Here is a 20,561-nt window from a genome sequence, read left to right as displayed (position 1 = left end):
TATTGGACATTCGACTCGATAGATGAGTAAGTGGCAACATGCACAATAATTCACAATATTTCAATAAACTTCTCAACAATGTTGTCAACTGTACCATCAGGCGTGGTTATACTGCTATCTATTCATTTTGTCCTGATGGCGTTTTAACAGTCTGGCAATAAGTCGGGGAAGTCACATGACGAAATTGTCAGGAAAAAAATGTGAACTTGAAATATGATAATGGATACGGTTGTTAATTGTTCTCTAAGACGTCGTTATACTGCCATTTGTTTACTTTTGGCGCTATAACGACTCTGGCGATTTATTTGGGGAGACCTACGACGAAAATGTTCATTCGAACGGCACGTGGACCAACATAAGGCCCAGTGATTTTATACTGAACGCTCCCATGTAATTGAGCACTGTCATTTGAATCAGAATGACGACGCGATAAAGTGTTGCTCTCAGGACGCGGATTGAGAAATTCACATTTTCATATCCTGCATCGTCACACGTCGGCGGGAATCTGCAACATTTTCTCTAGACAATTGGTAAACGATATGGGTATAAAGTAGAATGTTATGGGTAGAGAACAAACGGTATCAGAACAAGGAGCACTAACTAACTGATATTAGAGACGTACATTGTAACTAAGGTACAATAGTATACATACTACTATAGGGAGTGTAGGCCTGCTACTATCCAATACATAATACATTAACGCAAACATAGATCCACCTCATGAACATACACTTATAATCTTCCATTATACGCTAGGAACACCCGTTTTCTTGATCGTTTTATCTGTATAATGAGAAACGGAAGCAAGTGTTTATAGACATATAAGTATGTATCAGCTCTATATGTGTATAAAGCAACCTGACATCAACAGGCAGGTCATAATAGAGTCAGCGCGTACAGAGACAGGATGTAAAACATATATTTTACAGAAACATTATCTGCATATATTTGTATACAAAGGTTTGTATGTAGAATATGAAACGTTAAAAGGTTTATAGCTGATTTAATGCGGTGTGGAATTCTAATTTGAGATGACTCTTTATTAATGGAAAACGCTGTGATGAACATATAGTACAAATATCACCCCGACAGCATCGACAGTGATGAGAACAGTTCACTTCTTCATTCTCTGGATTCTTCCAGGTGTATAACAAATTCGTCTGACATTCCACATCAAACCAAGGTGATTCATTAGATGAGAAAACTTCTGGTAAGATTTAAACGTATATTTATTATATGTCATATATTCAGTGGGTCGGAGTGGGTTGTTACGACACGATTGTCCACCCCTGTACGATTTAGTTACTGGTTGAAAACCCGTGCTTTAAGACTTGGGGCGTTACTGGTCTTTTTTAGCTAAAATAAAACTGAATTCATTTACCAACTTCTTTTATGATCATCATATTGGTTCATTGTTGCTTTCTTTGTTGGTTAAGATTATTTCCAATGCGTATGCACAGATGCCCTACCATAGCAACAACATTGCGTTGCTATACAGAAATAGCCAACATTTCGTGTTTGGACAGCCAGCACGTAGAAATGAAAGTTTCCGCATGTGACGAATACAAATTACTTTCAACGAATGAACAGTGCTATTTATGCCAAATACATATTTGTTGCATGCGGAGCTTTCAAACGTTGATGTTTGTTAAGTTAATTTTCTTCAAAAGGACCAATCGTCAACCAAGTAGTACAAAACAGACGATATTTACACATTTTATTACGCAAATGCTGGTTTTTATGTAATGCTATATCTCCTAAACAAGTTGTAGAATGAATTTGAATTTTCATATTTTCGAACCCCATTTATTTCAAAATATAAAAACTAATTCTAAATGATGAGGCCAGAAATAACCTTTCACGCCCCTAGTTCTATGCCGATTTCGCAACAAGAATTATCATCCAGGGGGGAAATTCAGTTTTATCTAGACATATTATTGGTTGTCTCGTGCGAACACCGATTTTGAATCAGGACGATTGTGGTAACTTTAGGCTTATTTGTTCATTTCCTGCATGGCTAATAAGACAGAAACCTGTATGGCCTCGTTTTCATCAATGCGTGTACACTAGTGCACTATACTGCTACAGTGGTTTACGACATGCTATATACAAAGACTTAAACTAGACATCAAATTATGAAGGAAAAACCTCAAGTGAATAGATTTCAAAAGAATAAACTTAATTGGCCGTTGCGTTGAAAACAAAATTAAAACAAAGTACGGTTGGCTAGCTCGGCTCTTTCGTTCTATAAGTAGTGGTTCAATACCCCGGTCGAACATGTTACGGTATGGGGTCACCCTACCAGCAAGCTAGTTTTTCTCCAGATACTAAATTTTTACTCTCGCCAAAAGACTCCCTGTGAGTTTTCAAATGAGCCAACAAGAGTGATTCACATAAGCTCATAAATGTTTTCTTGTACAATGTATTTTTTTCGAAACAGACAAAACAACACGTAATTAGATCCAGGTAACATTACACCAACTTAGATTTCTAACCCTGCTCTCTATCTAAGTTGGTGTAATGTTACCTGGAGCAGGGTGGGAAATCGGTCGGATGAAAAAACGTATCACAAGTGCCCTTATCGTGATAAATCGTGTAGGGTTGGGAAATCGTGTATTAAGTAGGATGTTTTTTATAATTTGTGGTATGTGTAACTCATAAATCTAGAGATGGTGTTGGATAAGCACTAAGCACTAACGATCAAAGACAATGGCCTGGTAAAGGTGTTTTCAGTAGCTTCTCTAAAACTAACTATCACAGGCAATGGCCTGGTAAAGGCGTTTTCAGTAGCTTCTCTAAAACTATCACAGGTAATGGCCTGGTAAAGGTGAGTAGCTTCTCTAAAACTAACGATCACAGGCAATGGCTTGGTAAAGGTGAGTAGCTTCTCTAAAACTAACGAACACAGGCAATGGCCTGGTAAAGGTGAGTAGCTTCTCTAAAACTAACGGACACAGGCAATGGCCTGGTAAAGGTGTTTTCAGTAGCTTCTCTAAAACTAACGATCACAGGCAATGGCCTGGTAAAGGTGTTTTTAGTAGCTTCTCTAAAACTAACAATCACAGGCAATGGCCTGGTAAAGGTGAGTAGCTTCTCTAAAACTAACGATCACAGGCAATGACCTGGTAAAGGTATTTTTAGTAGCTTCTCTAAAACCAAAAAGGTGATTCATCCTACTTAAAATCTGATACACAATAAATATACCCATGTTGAGCCCTAGGCATTTGTTGTATACTGATATGAATGGAAAATGGGATGTTCTATGAACAGGGTCCGACGTTTTACCTGGTTAATGCATTCATTCCTACACTTTCGATGGTCCACTGCTTATCTATGTATCTAAACTTTAACCACAGTAGTATTGTTAGAGAGGTTCCGAGTGAGGTGCTAAGTATTATATACCGAGAAAACGTGAGGTGTACCGATTAAGTTTGAACTGATTGACACATCACTACGCTGATTTCGGAAATATACTGAAATGATAGATAACATGAACAATCGAGGTTAAGTGGGATCAGTGATGGTACCATTCAATTTTCAAGTATGTGGTTACTAGAATGTGTACAAGCTAATAAATACTTCCCGCTCGTACTTGTCGGTGTATATCACCAACACTTATTTAACAATATAACTGTCACGAGCTTGTAAACACTCAATGCCATATAAGTACTATTCATCCCCCGCCCACGTGAAAACATTATTTTTTTTCATCAATAATAAATGACTCGTTTAATACGAAAATACCCTTAACCCAATATCAAACATATATCATGGCTGTATCCTTGGTGACCTCCATCCTACAGACAAAAATATAGTATATATATATATATATAAATAATCATCATCCTTATATCATGTCATTGTATAATATCCTCATAAATCAATCAAGGATATAAACCATACATACAGTAAACACAATAATTCACTGGCACGCGCAAAACATGCATACCACCTTCAATTATAAGAATTGCTAATGTTCCTGTTAATCTGTCAATCATACTTGGTTCCTGGTCGCATAGTTTTTCTCAAAGTCCATAAGATAGAACCGATATTGTTCGCAGCAACTAAATCCCGTGCGAAGGTTCACAGTTATTATTTCAGAAATTAAGATGTATTAAAAAAAATTATCCCTGAATTGTCCCGATCTGTAAGCTTTGCGAAAATTCTCTTTTTTATTCAATTTTTTGTGGTAACATTATGTCACAGTATTTGTCAACATAATATTCATATTACATAAACGTTATCGCTTATTTTACTTCAGTTTCTTATTATACGGCATTATTGATGGTCAAAAAAGTATATAAATTGTAGAAAATCAAGTTCTTGTGAAGGAAACTATAGAATAAAATAAAAATTATCCAAGATCGACCACCATATATATATTGAGTAAACATGTAAATAAGTATACTTGTCTGATTACTATTAAAAAATTGCACATGATATACTGACTACTTAATTTCTAACAAAAAAATCATGAAAAAGACACCAACACATTTAGTACTCAATCATTCAGTAATTGATCCACACAATTCCACTTACTTATAATCCTGTTTTCATTTACAGCAGTATAATTGTAAAGTCTGAAAAGCTCTATTGATGTATATATACGTATATAAGTCTTAAATTCATTAAACGTAGGAATAATTGCCTTTATTTTACACCTGTATATAAAATATTTTATTACTATGAGTAAAGAATTGTTTTCCTATTCATTTTGTTTCCAAGGTATTGCCGAATAACTCACTTTCTGGCTCTTTGAATGGGTCTATATTCCTAGGTTTTTTTCATAGGTTGTAAGATTGATGACCAAAATAACTGCAAAGAGTCTCTTCCCTCTAAATAGATTTAATTGTATATTATTCCATGATCTTGGTATGACATTTAATAACATATTGAGTAATGAAGTATTCTGCATGATTCAATTTTATCCCATTTATATCCGGGTTAAATTGCATTGCAGAACTTAATAATTCAACATACAATATGAAAATAAATGCACTAACTGGGTCACCTTGCCTTACACCCCACTTGACGTAAGAAAAGCTCTTAGCATTGTCCATTATACACATAGTGTATTACTCTGATAGAAAGCATTTATCTATTTCAACATTGATGGGACAAAACTATAAAAATCAAAAGCTTCCAATATAAATTTAATTTTAGAGAGTCCTCGAAAGGTATTTCAAAATCTATTAGTAAAATCAACCCTGGTATATTTTTGTCTGTAGTATCCTCCCCCATCTATCTACCCCTTAAAGGGACATCACGTGAAGAGACACATTTTTTTTTAATGAATGTATGTATTGTATGCACTTCCACTTATGTTACCTCGCTATCCCAATATTCATAGTCCGTTCCAAATGTCCAGTTTTACCACTTGAATTGTTCGGGAAAGCCCTTCTGAAAATAGCACCGATAACGTCACTTGACTAGGCAGTACACACACAAGTGGTCTGAGCGAGATGAAACGGTTTCCAAAGGGGCCCCCAGAGAGGGGCCTTCAGCCAACTGCAACTTCTTACCGCACTATGAAACCAAGTTATATGATTTCTAAGTCCGTATTCAAACTTATTGAACAGTAATTAGTCATCATCATAAGTTAATTGCACACTTGCCAATATTCAGAATTTAAATTTATTTAGCTTTAAACATATTTGTTGCCAATAAAATTGAACAAGGGACGGGGCACAAATTTTTACAATTTATCACAGCCTTCTCCCGTCATACATTTACAATTAAATGTCAACAATGATAATAGGCATAGACATAAAGTAGATATATATTATAAATATATATTGAATTTAGCACCGGAATGTGACCTATACAGATGGTATGGGGCGAAACACCTTCCCTCAACCATGGGACAAACCTTTCTGTAAAAAGGAATATTCACGAGACGAATATTCCTTTTCAAATGTTTTCATAAAGTGCAAATATGCAATGACAAACTACACGCGTATAAAAAAAGAGAAACGTTTGTGAGTTTTTGTATTACATTGTACAACTCAATGTCTTTGGCCAAATACTTTTTTCTATACCATGCATATAAATGTATGTATACTCTCTTTCCCACTTTCACTATCTCCATACGCTAACACTTAGTAAGTCATATTATCCATCACACACAATAAACTATAGAATATGTGTCAGATATGGAACGTGTTAAGTACTTGATAATTATACTTTTTCAAAACTTTAGATAGATTAAAGCAATCTTGTAAATGGACCCTTTTCAATGTTTTTTAATCATTTAATTTTTGTCCGAAACAGAAGCCGTAGTTATCGGCAGCACAAAAGTTTTCCCCCCTGTTTTCAATACGTATTCCGATTCTATCTGAAGTCGAAAATTAATTCTTTATAGAGAAAGGTTGTTACATCATCATACATTCTAAGTCAACATCATATGAAAACATGAACTGTTGAAAAATTACGATTTAAAAATGTTATGCGATCCTATTTACTAGAAGTAGGTTCTCCTTCCTCAGATATTCACCCTGGTCCGTCATTTTGATATTTTTAATCTAGCTGCGATAACGTAGCTTTCTGACGAAGAGCGATTTTTTTTATATATTGTGTCGTCGTGCCAGAGGAGGCCGGGTATTCATATAAGTACTAATTTCAATCTTGCATGTAAAAACAAAAACAAAAACGTTTAATTCAGCAATATGATTAAATCATACCATTTTACTGAACCCGATAATATTATAAATTATGTAAGTCTAATAGCGCACGTGTCTCATTTGACCCCAAGTACCGACAGAGGAGAGAACAGAATACGCCATGTATCCCATGGAGGACTAACCAGTCAATTATCCTTTCGCATAAACCACTGTATAATTATAGAAACACAAGGTAAACAATCTCCGATACATGTCCATTAACATATTAAACTAAGTTCATTTGTGTTCACACTCAGACAAAGATACTAGCGAGGTTAATAGTTTTATATAGTTATGCATAACATAAACAGCGCTAGCATTTCTGTCGATTCCATTTCAGCTTAACCGGCTATCCGGAAGAATACATGCACCGTACTAACTGCTAGGGCAGTTACTTTCTCCTTTCAATACTTCCCACCTGCAATAATGATTCCGTAACGTACTCCTTGCGCTATCTTTTGACCATTTGGCAACTTTTCGCTTCGTAGCTGACCCGGTACAACACTTTTCTTTCGCTTACTTCACACGGCCAGTCATTTTGTTTACAAAAAAATGGTGTGCTATGCGCATGCGTTAGAAGAGGGAAGTCCCTGAACAAAACGTTGGTCAGACAGGTAGAAATACCGATGATTATCTTAGATTTAATCCTTTTTATGAATCTATTTCAGCCAAATCCGATCGTTATTATCCATGAGGAGTCTCACTTGATATGTTTATGTAGTATTTGAAAAAAAGACAAAACAAAAGTTACTTCACCGTGATGCCCCTTTAAAGATCCAATGTCTGTGTCATTAATCAGAGTGTCCAGTGCTACATTAATTCTACTAGAAATAACAGAAGAAACTATCTTATAATCAACGTCAAGTAGAGTAATTGGGCGCCATATGTTTTCATATGATTTAGAATTACCTTCTTTTGGAATGAACGTTATCATATCTTGTCTCTGACCGACCGAAAATTGACGTTCTTCGTGTGCTTGATTAGATAAAGGTTTATATCATTCAATAACAAATATGGAATTACACGGTGAAACCATCAATACCTAGAGATTTATTATTATTCATATTTTTACGGAAAGCTAAACATTCTTGATAATTTATTGGACCTTTAATTTTATTTACTGCTCATGTGAAAGTTTTTATGTAAAAGGATTACCTCCGCCAAATAAACAACATTGGTTTGCATTGATACTTGCATTAGTACTTGTATACAACTTTTGATAAACAAACATTTTGTTTTTCCAACATATCTTTCATATTTCTTAATCGCTTTCAATATCAGTAATAAGTTTGTGAATTGTTTTTTCTTGATAGTAAATCTAAATAACAAAAATACTTTGAACCTTTTTAACTCTCTACTTTTCATCTAGACTTTCATTTAGAATTATCCCTTCAATTTTTTTCTCTGAATTTACCTGTAACTCACACTCCGAAACATAAATACCTTCTTTCTGTCGATCCTTTTGTTGTTGTAAATTTTCAATCCGAGATTCTATTTTTTTCTCTTCTTTATTTCTCCCTTGCTTATTTCACTGTCAAGGTAAAGAATAGTCTTCAAAAGAGGAGTTTGTGTGTTCCTCGAACGGTTCAAGGTAACTAACTCATGGTTTATAGGGCTTTATTTAGGTAGATATCCGAGGTGTTAGGGAAACTTCCGCTAGCCCGCAGCTTGTAGATTTCACAGAATTGATCAAATCAGGTCTAGTGAAAATGTTTCTTTTACCAATGAAACTATATTTCAACGCTAGCTCATTTGTGCTTTATTTGTTTTATTTGCTAACTGGATACTATTAGCTTGCTTACCTCACTCTATTACCTGTCAGTGAAGCCTAGCAAAACACTTCCCTATGGTCTCGAAACCCTTATACGTATAAAACATCGCAGCAGGTTTATCTCACCACCTCACAATTCAGTAGTCAATTCGAAAACGATTATTTTATTTCACAATATAAAGTTTACGAAATTTACATTACAAAACCAGGCAAAGTATTGCAAGGCAATCCATTGACCACACTAGTAATTATTTCTTTCTTACCTACTGTACACCTATCTCTTCATTTAATTCACAATGACATGCTTCTTGTATTGTATACTCAAACAGCCAAGACATACCTGCATACCAAATCTGGTTACTATGGGTGAAATAGTATAGAATATATGCGAACACGTTAATAAAGGATTAGGTCAAAGGTCAAGGTCAAAAATAGGTCTCAGCTAACAACTCTTTGATACTTGAAACTCCTCATTCCCAAGATATACTTCTACACCAAATCTGGTAATTCCACGTGAAAAATGCCTCAAGCAAACTTGTGTTCAACAGATAAGACAAAGGTCAAACCATAGGTCACAGTGACATACTTTGCATTCCAAATCTGGTTACTCAAATTAATATGATTTAGAAAATATGTCTCGGAAAACCTTTTAGGACAAACGGAATTTGGACGGCCTGAGTGCAAACCTATTGTCCCATCTGTGAACCGATGGGGGACTAATAAACGAAGTCTCATTTCATTAAGATACAATGAACTCATCCTGCGATATTGTTCTTTGTTCAACGTAAAGTCTTATTGTACACATTCATTTACGTCCTCAATATGACATCCCCTGCTTTGATCCATTTTTCCAGAAAGATTTATTATCACAATGTTTAGATTAAAAAAAAGTGTCGTAGAGTTATAACAGCATAGATTGTGTTTGCTAAGGTCGCTCTATATTGTTGCCTGTCTCTCTCTTCAGCTAAAGCTGAAATTCCAAAATAAGAAATAAAACACATTTCCAGCCAAAGTTATTACCGATTTGTTTCGCTTAGAGTCCCTTTTTTGTGACAAAGGAATTGTCTCGAGATTGGTAAGTTCATTTATGAGGTACATTGTATAAGTAATTTATGTGTAGATTATCAAGTTTATGTGTTCAGATTCTCGACGCACTGCTTATCCGTTTTCATGTCATACCGTTAATTTGTTTACCTTTTTTCATAGAGTTTCCTTGTAAAATTGGTTTACCAAAAGCTTGGTCCACCACAGTAAAGCAAGCTACTTAATAACCAAGCGTGTCTTTATGAGGTCTAAAACAAAAGAAAGCAAGAGCTGTGGTTATGTCATTAACTTTTGAAAACAGCACAATGCTTCTTTTAATATAAAAGAAATAGGTATTTTATGAGGAAACAGAGAGTATTGGTAGAACATAAATTTGATTTTGTTGTCTTGATCCTTTCCGTCTGGTACCACTGGTTATTTTTTCCAAAGCTCCTTCCTATGATCAAAATCCTCGTCAAAGACACCAAATCGGGGTTGTCATCGTATGAAGGACAAAGTCAAAATGTCCAAAATTACCTTAATGACTCAGGTTTTCAACTTCAGCCACACGTCGGTAAGGTTTATAAAGTAGTCTTCAAAGGTGAAATTTAAGCCTCTTCAGGAGCGAAGTAATCGATGACAATGTTCAAACTGACGCACCACTTCCCTAGAGTAGAATATGTTATCAAATATTGCATAGAATGCACGAGGACAAGTAGGATCAACTGTCAAGTATGTGGTCTCTTTATTGTGTACAGGCTAACAAATACTTCCCACTAGTACTTGATGTTGGATGTTAACGAAACTGCAGTTAAGTTCTGCTTATTAGCTCGGCCCATTTCCAGCCAATGTACGTTAGTTTATCGTATAATGTTTCTACGCCAGCTTAACCATTTCCAGTGGGGAACTTAAAACCAACGTTAGTGTTGTTTTAGTTTAGTTGGGTGACATTTTTCAAAAGAGAGTTATATGATGTGCTTAATAAAGATTGAACTTTCAAAATAGCCATTTGATCAATTACTTTTATTTTCTAATATTTGCTGAATTGCTATCTCGGCTATTGACGACTGCTTATATATTCATATTAAACAAAATGAATCTGTAAAATTGAGATTTGGTCACGAATGTTTCAGTCAGGTAGTGTGCATGATCATGTCTAATTTTAAATAACCACTGCACAGTAGTGTACGCATAACACTTCCATTAGAATTCGGTTATCATGGTCCTGACAAGTTCAGCAGAAATAGAACCGTATTTGTACCGTTTGCCCTACTGGGCCCTTCGTTTTCTCACATTTAGTACCCTCAGCCAGCTCAGCCGATCGAATGCCAACCAATTAGTTAACAAACTATTTAATTTTACTCTTTTTAAGTGTTTCAATAGCGATTTAATATTTTTCTCTGTTTTCCGACTTATTTAGCCACTTAGTGATTGTGCATTGCTTTTTTCCAATTCAATTTTACAAACGAGAACTACATTAACCTGTATCTCACGAGACCTACAACATTAACCTGTATCTCAGGAGACCTACAACATTAACCTGTATCTCACGAGACCTACAACATTATCCTCTATCTCACGAGACCTACAACATTAACCTGTATCTCACGAGACCTACAACATCAACCTGTATCTCACGGTTGTGGAAGAGTTTGACATACTTTCAAAATGAGAACTTCCGTTGCATAATAATTCAAACGATCTTTACTAAGAAGACTAGGTCTGATCTCATCATAATTTTCCTGTAACGTACTGAGGTGGGCTTGTTAAAATGAATGAGTTCGAAATATTTAAGGTCACGTGGGTCAATATGAACTATGTATTACCATGAGTTGTAGAATAATAGGTTTTTATTTAAGAATTTTATTTTGTTGGTTTATATTTCTTTCATGAATGAATAATCCTTAATCATTCTCAGGGTCATCAGGGTCATATTAACTGATTTTCAACTGCTTCTAATGAAGTATTATACTTATCAGAAAAGTATTAGGTGGAACATTTAATTACACATGCTATAATCATGAAAGGACAGTACAGTCGAACTATTTTAAAACTATGTCTACCACACAGAATTGTGTTATTTGTATTGAAGTAAGCTTTTATTCAGAGTGGCTGTCAGAAATTTTAATCCTAACTTAAATGTTTTATCAGTCAGAAGTGAAATAGTAGTTTTGTTTTAAATCAGATAATGTTGATTCTGTTTTATATTTACAGGATCTGTGACATATAACTGAAATGTCCGATCAGGATGAGCTGTACGAGAAGTCTTGGATTCTATATCACATCTTAGACAGATTTATAGGGAACCGTGAGAAAGTGGCTGCCTTGAGGAGACTGACAGTTATTCAGGATAAACTAGGACGTTTTACAGAAAATGCACCATGTGAATGCGAACCGTTTACTACGGGAAGCTTGTCAGAAGGAATACGCTTTAAGGGGTCAGATGTAGACACTATGTATATAGACAAATATGCGATAGTTATGTGTCCAGATAAGGACATCAGTAGTGAAATTGACCGCACAAATAAATCAGTTTTGATGATGAGAGAGGCTGGAGGCCGACCTGGTTATGTGCACCTGGAACTACTTCAACGGGGACAGAAAATTCATCCACGCTTATGGAAATCCCTTGTTCCAGTAGGGGATGTATTTTTCGTATCAAGTGAAATATACAGACAAGAATTTTCTTGTACAATGAATCAGCCAAATATGGAAATTCATGGCCCAGCAATTACAATAAAGGGGTCAGAAGTTACAAATTTCATAGATTTAGATAAGGTTAGTTCCTTTCCTTGTTATAATTGGCCAAGTGAAGCTAATGAGTGGGTGGGTAGACCACGCAACTGGCCAGATAAAGCTTTGAGAGATCAGATAATAAATGGTGGTTGTCAGCTAGTCCCGGTAGGGGATAAAACGTCTGCTGACCCGTTCCTACAGTGGAGGATATCCTTCGTGAGTGCGGAAAGGAAACTCATTCATTCTTTAACTCATGTCCAGTTTTTGGTATATGGACTTCTTAAGTACTTCCTGAAACAGATATCTGGAACGTTGGAACAAATGTTAGGTGCTGCAGATATTCTGTCTTCCTATATTATGAAAACAATTGTATTCTATGCTGTAGAAAGCACAACTGAATCCTTTTGGCAGGAAAAACATACGTTTCTCTGTTTCATGTTTTGTTTGAAGATTTTAGTCATTTGGGTAAAAGTAGGACATTGTCCGAACTACTTCATTAAGAACAACAATATGTTCCTTGGCAAAGTTCATGGTGAAAATCAACGGAAACTTCTGTATTTTCTCACTTACCTCCATCACATGAATTGGGGATGTCTCTCATTTGGAACATTTATACAACCATCCATAGGAGAGCGTATCCGTAATGTAAGGAAAGGAGAATTGGAATATGTACTACCTCAACCAACTAAGTCAGAATGTGGTCGTGATATGTATGTTTTCCACAGAGCATTCATTTTAAGGTTTAGTTCTGGTAAACTTCCTTTGTTGTTGAAACTCCTTTCAGGATCAAAGTCGGAAATTGATGAATTCATAGCCTACTTGGCAACAATTCAAGCAATATCTAATACAGGGATGGAAACATTCAGTGAACACATCACCGCAAGAGGAAATAAAGCGAAGTACAAATATCTCAGGAAATGCAAAAACTTATTGAAACCGTTTGCAACAACGCCTACAAGTCCAGGACTACTAACATTTTACTACCAGACTGGGAATTACATGAAAACATTAGAAATGTGTGGCCACATGATCTCTTCATCCAAAATGTGTCTTGATCGTTCAGACTTTAATCGTGTGAAAATGTATGAAAAGCTTTATTGTGGACGTGGATACAACTTTCTGCAAAAATGCCAGGCATTTGTATCAGATATCATAATACCAAAAGAAGCTCCCAAGTTCTGTCCGTCCCATTTACACACAGAGATTAAAAAAGCTAAACAGGGAGGTTCCATTCGAATCCCTCCACTCCACTACGCCGTGTTCCTGTCTTTCCTTTGTTACCATGAACTTGGAGACACAAGGAGACGTGACAAATCCTTGATTGACCTTCGGTACCTGACGTCTGAAGTAAGTAGTAGGCCAAGGAAGTGGATAGTCCACAATCTCCTGGGGATGTGCTATGAAATGGTTGGGGACGCACGTAGTGCTATCAGGGAATACACGGAATCTCTTCAAAGTAAAGGACTTGATCAACATCAGAACGCTGCCAAGGAGAGGATAGAACGTTTACAGCACTCACGCATATAAACATTACTAATATAATACTCCTACACAAAGGATCTGAACATAACACTTTACTAACGTTTAAGTGATACTGAACCAGCCACACCAAGTAAACATTATCGCATTTAAAACTCTGTTGGATGTCAAGATACTTAACATCCGTATTGTGATATATTAATATCGGTGAACGTCCAGTTCCTAGAACGATGAACGCGATTTCCTAAGGAATTGCAGTGGTGAGTTTGACATTCATCAACTCCCCTCTGTTATTGGAATTAAAGAAAACTATTTAGTTCCTAGACCTGTCTTAACATTAGTTTTGCATTCCCACGAACAAAACGGTTCATGATCCTGTTATATTTTTAAAAATCAGGCAACATGACTAGGAAATTCCACATCCCGGGACACGTCTAGGCTTTTTGTACTGACTGTTTTTTAATTTTTTAATTACTGATTAACAATCATTGTTTGCAGGCTACTTTAGCAAGGTGTAATTTAAATATAGTCGTAGGTTGGTGACCGACTTCAGTGTTGACGAGGAATGTAATAGTCACCTACAGTCTGTAACAGAACTTGTTGTTTTGATATTATGAGTAGTGATTCTGTATTGGGTAGTTATTGGATAACTTGATAACTCATACTTGTGTGTCGTATGTTTAGGGGATAACCCTACTGTATTTTGAAATTTGCGATTGTATATCGTGATTATACTGACGCAAATTGAGTACCGTATATTGGAAAACTTCGCCGCAGTTAAACTTTCGCCCCTTTCGCCTTCCAATCTGAGGGCGAATTTAATATGACGGCGAAATTTTAAAAACAATTACGTATGCGACGGCACATGTTTTGTCACTATTTCGTCTACACTGAGGCTTAACTTAGGTACCGTATGTTATGCAATTTGGGTCCAGTGTGTGTGATGCAACCTTGTGTTTCATAATAAAGGACTGACAATCTGGTTTTTTTTTTTTTAATATTTCAAAAATACTTCATTTAGTTACAAACATTTGCATGAATGCTAAGTGTTCGTCGGAGAGGCCGTTACAGGGAATTTCCACTGTTGGCGATGTAGGGCGAATTTACCACTGGGCGGATAAGGAATCTGTCAGTGAAGGGCGAAAGATTAACGGGGCGAAAGATTAACGGGGCGACAGCTTTGCGGTATGTAGTATTACTGGTGTGTTTTAGTGTTTACGAGGTATGTAGTATTACTGGTGTGTTTTAGTGTTAACGAGGTACGTAGTATTACTGGTGTGTTTTAGTGTTTACGAGGTATGCAGTATTACTGGTGTGTTTTAGTGTATACGAGGTATGTAGTATTACTGGTGTGTTTTAGTGTTTACGAGGTATGTAGTATTACTGGTGTGTTTTAGTGTTTACGAGGTATGTAGTATTACTGGTGTGTTTTAGTGTTTACGAGGTATGTAGTATTACTGGTGTGTTTTAGTGTTTACGAGGTATGTAGTATTACTGGTGTGTTTTAGTGTTTACGAGGTATGTAGTATTACTGGTGTGTTTTAGTGTTTACGAGGTATGTAGTATTACTGGTGTGTTTTAGTGTTTACGAGGTATGTAGTATTACTGGTGTGTTTTAGTGTTTACGAGGTATGTAGTATTACTGGTGTGTTTTAGTGTTTACGAGGTATGTAGTATTACTGGTGTGTTTTAGTGTTTACGAGGTATGTAGTATTACTGGTGTGTTTTAGTGTTTACGAGGTATGTAGTATTACTGGTGTGTTTTAGTGTTTACGAGGTATGTAGTATTACTGGTGTGTTTTAGTGTTTACGAGGTATGTAGTATTACTGGTGTGTTTTAGTGTTTACGAGGTATGTAGTATTACTGGTGTGTTTTAGTGTTTACGAGGTATGTAGTATTACTGGTGTGTTTTAGTGTTTACGAGGTATGTAGTATTACTGGTGTGTTTTAGTGTTTACGAGGTATGTAGTATTACTGGTGTGTTTTAGTGTTTACGAGGTATGTAGTATTACTGGTGTGTTTTAGTGTTTACGAGGTATGTAGTATTACTGGTGTGTTTTAGTGTTTACGAGGTATGTAGTATTACTGGTGTGTTTTAGTGTTTACGAGGTATGTAGTATTACTGGTGTGTTTTAGTGTTTACGAGGTATGTAGTATTACTGGTGTGTTTTAGTGTTTACGAGGTATGTAGTATTACTGGTGTGTTTTAGTGTTTACGAGGTATGTAGTATTACTGGTGTGTTTTAGTGTTTACGAGGTATGTAGTATTACTGGTGTGTTTTAGTGTTTACGAGGTATGTAGTATTACTGGTGTGTTTTAGTGTTTACGAGGTATGTAGTATTACTGGTGTGTTTTAGTGTTTACGAGGTATGTAGTATTACTGGTGTGTTTTAGTGTTTACGAGGTATGTAGTATTACTGGTGTGTTTTAGTGTTTACGAGGTATGTAGTATTACTGGTGTGTTTTAGTGTTTACGAGGTATGTAGTATTACTGGTGTGTTTTAGTGTTTACGAGGTATGTAGTATTACTGGTGTGTTTTAGTGTTTACGAGGTATGTAGTATTACTGGTGTGTTTTAGTGTTTACGAGGTATGTAGTATTACTGGTGTGTTTTAGTGTTTACGAGGTATGTAGTATTACTGGTGTGTTTTAGTGTTTACGAGGTATGTAGTATTACTGGTGTGTTTTAGTGTTTACGAGGTATGTAGTATTACTGGTGTGTTTTAGTGTTTACGAGGTATGTAGTATTACTGGTGTGTTTTAGTGTTTACGAGGTATGTAGTATTACTGGTGTGTTTTAGTGTTTACGAGGTATGTAGTATTACTGGTGTGTTTTAGTGTTTACGAGGTATGTAGTATTACTGGTGTGTTTTAGTGTTTACGAGGTATGTAGTATTACTGGTGTGTTTTAGTGTTTACGAGGTATGTAGTATTACTGGTGTGTTTTAGTGTTTACGAGGTATGTAGTATTACTGGTGTGTTTTAGTGTTTACGAGGTATGTAGTATTACTGGTGTGTTTTAGTGTTTACGAGGTATGTAGTATTACTGGTGTGTTTTAGTGTTTACGAGGTATGTAGTATTACTGGTGTGTTTTAGTGTTTACGAGGTATGTAGTATTACTGGTGTGTTTTAGTGTTTACGAGGTATGTAGTATTACTGGTGTGTTTTAGTGTTTACGAGGTATGTAGTATTACTGGTGTGTTTTAGTGTTTACGAGGTATGTAGTATTACTGGTGTGTTTTAGTGTTTACGAGGTATGTAGTATTACTGGTGTGTTTTAGTGTTTACGAGGTATGTAGTATTACTGGTGTGTTTTAGTGTTTACGAGGTATGTAGTATTACTGGTGTGTTTTAGTGTTTACGAGGTATGTAGTATTACTGGTGTGTTTTAGTGTTTACGAGGTATGTAGTATTACTGGTGTGTTTTAGTGTTTACGAGGTATGTAGTATTACTGGTGTGTTTTAGTGTTTACGAGGTATGTAGTATTACTGGTGTGTTTTAGTGTTTACGAGGTATGTAGTATTACTGGTGTGTTTTAGTGTTTACGAGGTATGTAGTATTACTGGTGTGTTTTAGTGTTTACGAGGTATGTAGTATTACTGGTGTGTTTTAGTGTTTACGAGGTATGTAGTATTACTGGTGTGTTTTAGTGTTTACGAGGTATGTAGTATTACTGGTGTGTTTTAGTGTTTACGAGGTATGTAGTATTACTGGTGTGTTTTAGTGTTTACGAGGTATGTAGTATTACTGGTGTGTTTTAGTGTTTACGAGGTATGTAGTATTACTGGTGTGTTTTAGTGTTTACGAGGTATGTAGTATTACTGGTGTGCTTTAGTGTTCACGAGGTATGTAGTATTACTGGCGTGTTTTAGTGTTTACGAGGTATGTAGTAGTCACTTACAGTCTGTAATAGAGCATAATGGTTTAATGTGTGTGGTAGTTTGGAGAAATGATTTATTGTTACTTAACTAACTACTAGTGTCTATACAAATTGTTTACCTGATTTGAAAACTGTATATATGAATGATACATAAACGTATGGTGTTCAGATTTTAATGATTTATTAGGCAGCATTGATTGTGTTTTACCAGAACATCACCAGCCTAAATGTTTCTTCAATCATCATGCACACCGTCCGTTTTTAAAGAAATCTACAGCATCAGATGCTACTTTGTCATATATTACTCAAATGTGATATGTCGGTTCCTTTTGGTTCGCATTGAAAAGATTTGTTTCTCTCATTCCAATCACTAAATTTATTCCAGATTCACAAAAAATAGTATATTGGATTTTGAGACTCCAAATTCGTTATCATCATTTCTCAAGAAGTGTTTAACATACCTATTTCAAATTTAATATGCGTTTTTCACTTGGTCCGTTGTTGTAAATTTTACTTTTGAGACTGATTAGATGTACAAAATAGCCACAAAGCAGCCATGTAGGATGCTGACAGCTCACTTTTGTGTATATCCTAGTTCTCCTAGACCTTGTGCGTTGTCATATCGAGACTCATCGGCATAATAAGGTGGCACCCTATCAGTCATTCTGGTTTTTCCCAGTTCAAAATTCTTTCTTCATTATCATATGCTGATTCTTCTTGGTTCTTTGTTGTTCACGTTTCATTTTTAAATTGATCCTGAAATAAAGTTATTCCAATCTCTTAGGTTGTATTTTTGTTATTTTCATTGCAAATCACTGTCTTAATTTTTACCAACAGTCAACATTTTACGCATAACATTAATAATTATCTAAGAAAAATGACACAAAGGACAAAATTGGCATAGGTTTCTTTTTGTATTAACAATCACCTGTATGGATATTGTTTTGTATTATTAGTAGACCCTCGTGATCATATCTAGTTGTGTAGCAGATGTAAGGTTTCATGTGTGGTATAACTTTAATCTGACACGAAGATATTGTATCACATACCTATGTTTTATTTTATTAATTTGATTGTTTAATTGCACTTGTTTATCATTCTTGTTAATGATAAGTATAATACAATCCAATTGTTTCTGACGTACATCACAGTTTGTATTCATGATCGATCATGTAGATTTGTTGTATTATTTACATACATGTACATCAATATTCAATGAACAAACATGTACGATGCCATAATTAAATGTCATATTCACCATCACAAAAGTCTATAATTGTATAGGGTACAATGAGCATATATTTTCAATGAACAGACATGTAATATCAACATACATGTACAATGCCATTACAGGTCAAATGAACATACATGTACAATGAGGATACGTGTTTAGATGTACAATGAGAATACATGTACAATGAACATACATATACAATGACCATTCTGTAACCGGGTCTCAAATTGACCACCAAGTCGTTATTTGTCGTGAATAATTCTTTATTCGACAGAGGTTAAAACACCTACACTCTGTAACAAACACAAATTAAAAGACTACAATTACTCAGAGCGTATACACATTACACATATAGGTTACACGAAAGGGAGGTAACTCTTAGATATCACTTGTTACATTTAACACGAATATAAACTATAAATGGGCATATTTAATTACATTTGACCAAGATATCAACTTCGTAAGAATTATTATTACAATCATGCTATTTAAATTACATTAAATAGCTAACATAACATATAACATTAAACTGATTTTTCAGAGCGAAAGATCTACTTTCCTTTAAATAAAATGTAAAGATCTATATCATAATGCGCATAGATAAACTGGGTTTTCCCAAATATAAGTATAACATTTAAGCATAAAAGAGGTAATCACCTGTGTATGGCACAGTGCCGTTTTAACCTCATACAATACTAATCACCGGTACTCCATGCTTTCTTCCTTTTCCTTACGTGATAACATCTAAATGTATAAAAACTTTTCTTACTCATAATACTCTCGATATAACCATACAGAAGATAATGGAATAATTTAACCATTACTCATTTATATTAGGGTTAGGGTTAGCATACATGCTCAATAAACATACATGTATAATGAGTAGACATGTACAATGAGCATACATTTAAAGATGTACAATGAGCAAACATGTACAGTGAGTTTACATGTTCAATGAGCATACATGTACAATGAGCATACATATACAGTGAGCATACAAAAACAATGAGCATACATGTACAATGAGCAAACAAGTACAATGAGCATACAAGTACATTGAGTATATAAGTACAATGAGTATACATGTATAGATGTACAATGAGTATACATGTACAATGAGCATTCATGTATAGATGTACAATGAGTATACATTTACAATGGGCATACATTTACAAAGAAAAACATGTACAATGAGCATACATGTTCAATAAGTATACATGTACAATGAGTATACAAGTACAATAAAAATAAGTAAACATGTCTAATTAGCATACATGTATATTGAATATACATGTACAATGATTATATATGTATACCTGTACAATGAGCATACATGTACGATGAGCATACATGTACAATGAGCATACGTGTACAATGAAAAACATGTACAATGAGAATACATGGACAATGAGCGTACATGTACAATGAGTATACATGTATAGATGTACAATGAACATACATGTTCAATAAACATACATGTATAATGAGTAGACATGTACAATGAGCATACATGTTCAATGAGTAAACATGTTTAATGAACATTGATGTACAATGAGCATACATGTACAATGAGTATACATTTAAAGATGTACAATGAGCATACATATACAATGAGTATACATGTACAATGAGATGTCAATGAGCATACATATACAATGAGCATACAATTACAATGAGCATACATATACCATGAGCATACAAGTACAATGAGCGTACATGTACAATGAGCATACATGTACAATGAGTGTATATGTACAATGAGCATACAAGTACAA

General features: G+C 35.1%; 1 protein-coding gene across 1 annotated transcript; it reads left to right on the top strand.

The window, feature by feature from the left end:
- The first annotated feature begins 884 nt into the window (after positions 1–884).
- LOC110458757 lies at positions 885–14,703 on the top strand. The gene is made up of 2 exons (XM_021510649.1): positions 885–1,210; positions 11,668–14,703. The coding sequence occupies exon 2, from the start codon at positions 11,689–11,691 to the stop codon at positions 13,714–13,716; it is 2,028 nt and encodes a 675-aa protein (XP_021366324.1). The 5' UTR covers positions 885–1,210; positions 11,668–11,688; the 3' UTR covers positions 13,717–14,703.
- The last annotated feature ends 5,858 nt before the right edge of the window (positions 14,704–20,561 follow it).

Source organism: Mizuhopecten yessoensis, unplaced genomic scaffold (genome assembly GCF_002113885.1).
Source record: "Mizuhopecten yessoensis strain PY_sf001 unplaced genomic scaffold, ASM211388v2 scaffold9739, whole genome shotgun sequence".
Lineage (NCBI taxonomy): Eukaryota > Metazoa > Mollusca > Bivalvia > Pectinida > Pectinidae > Mizuhopecten > Mizuhopecten yessoensis.
This window is presented reverse-complemented; position numbering and strand designations above follow the sequence as displayed.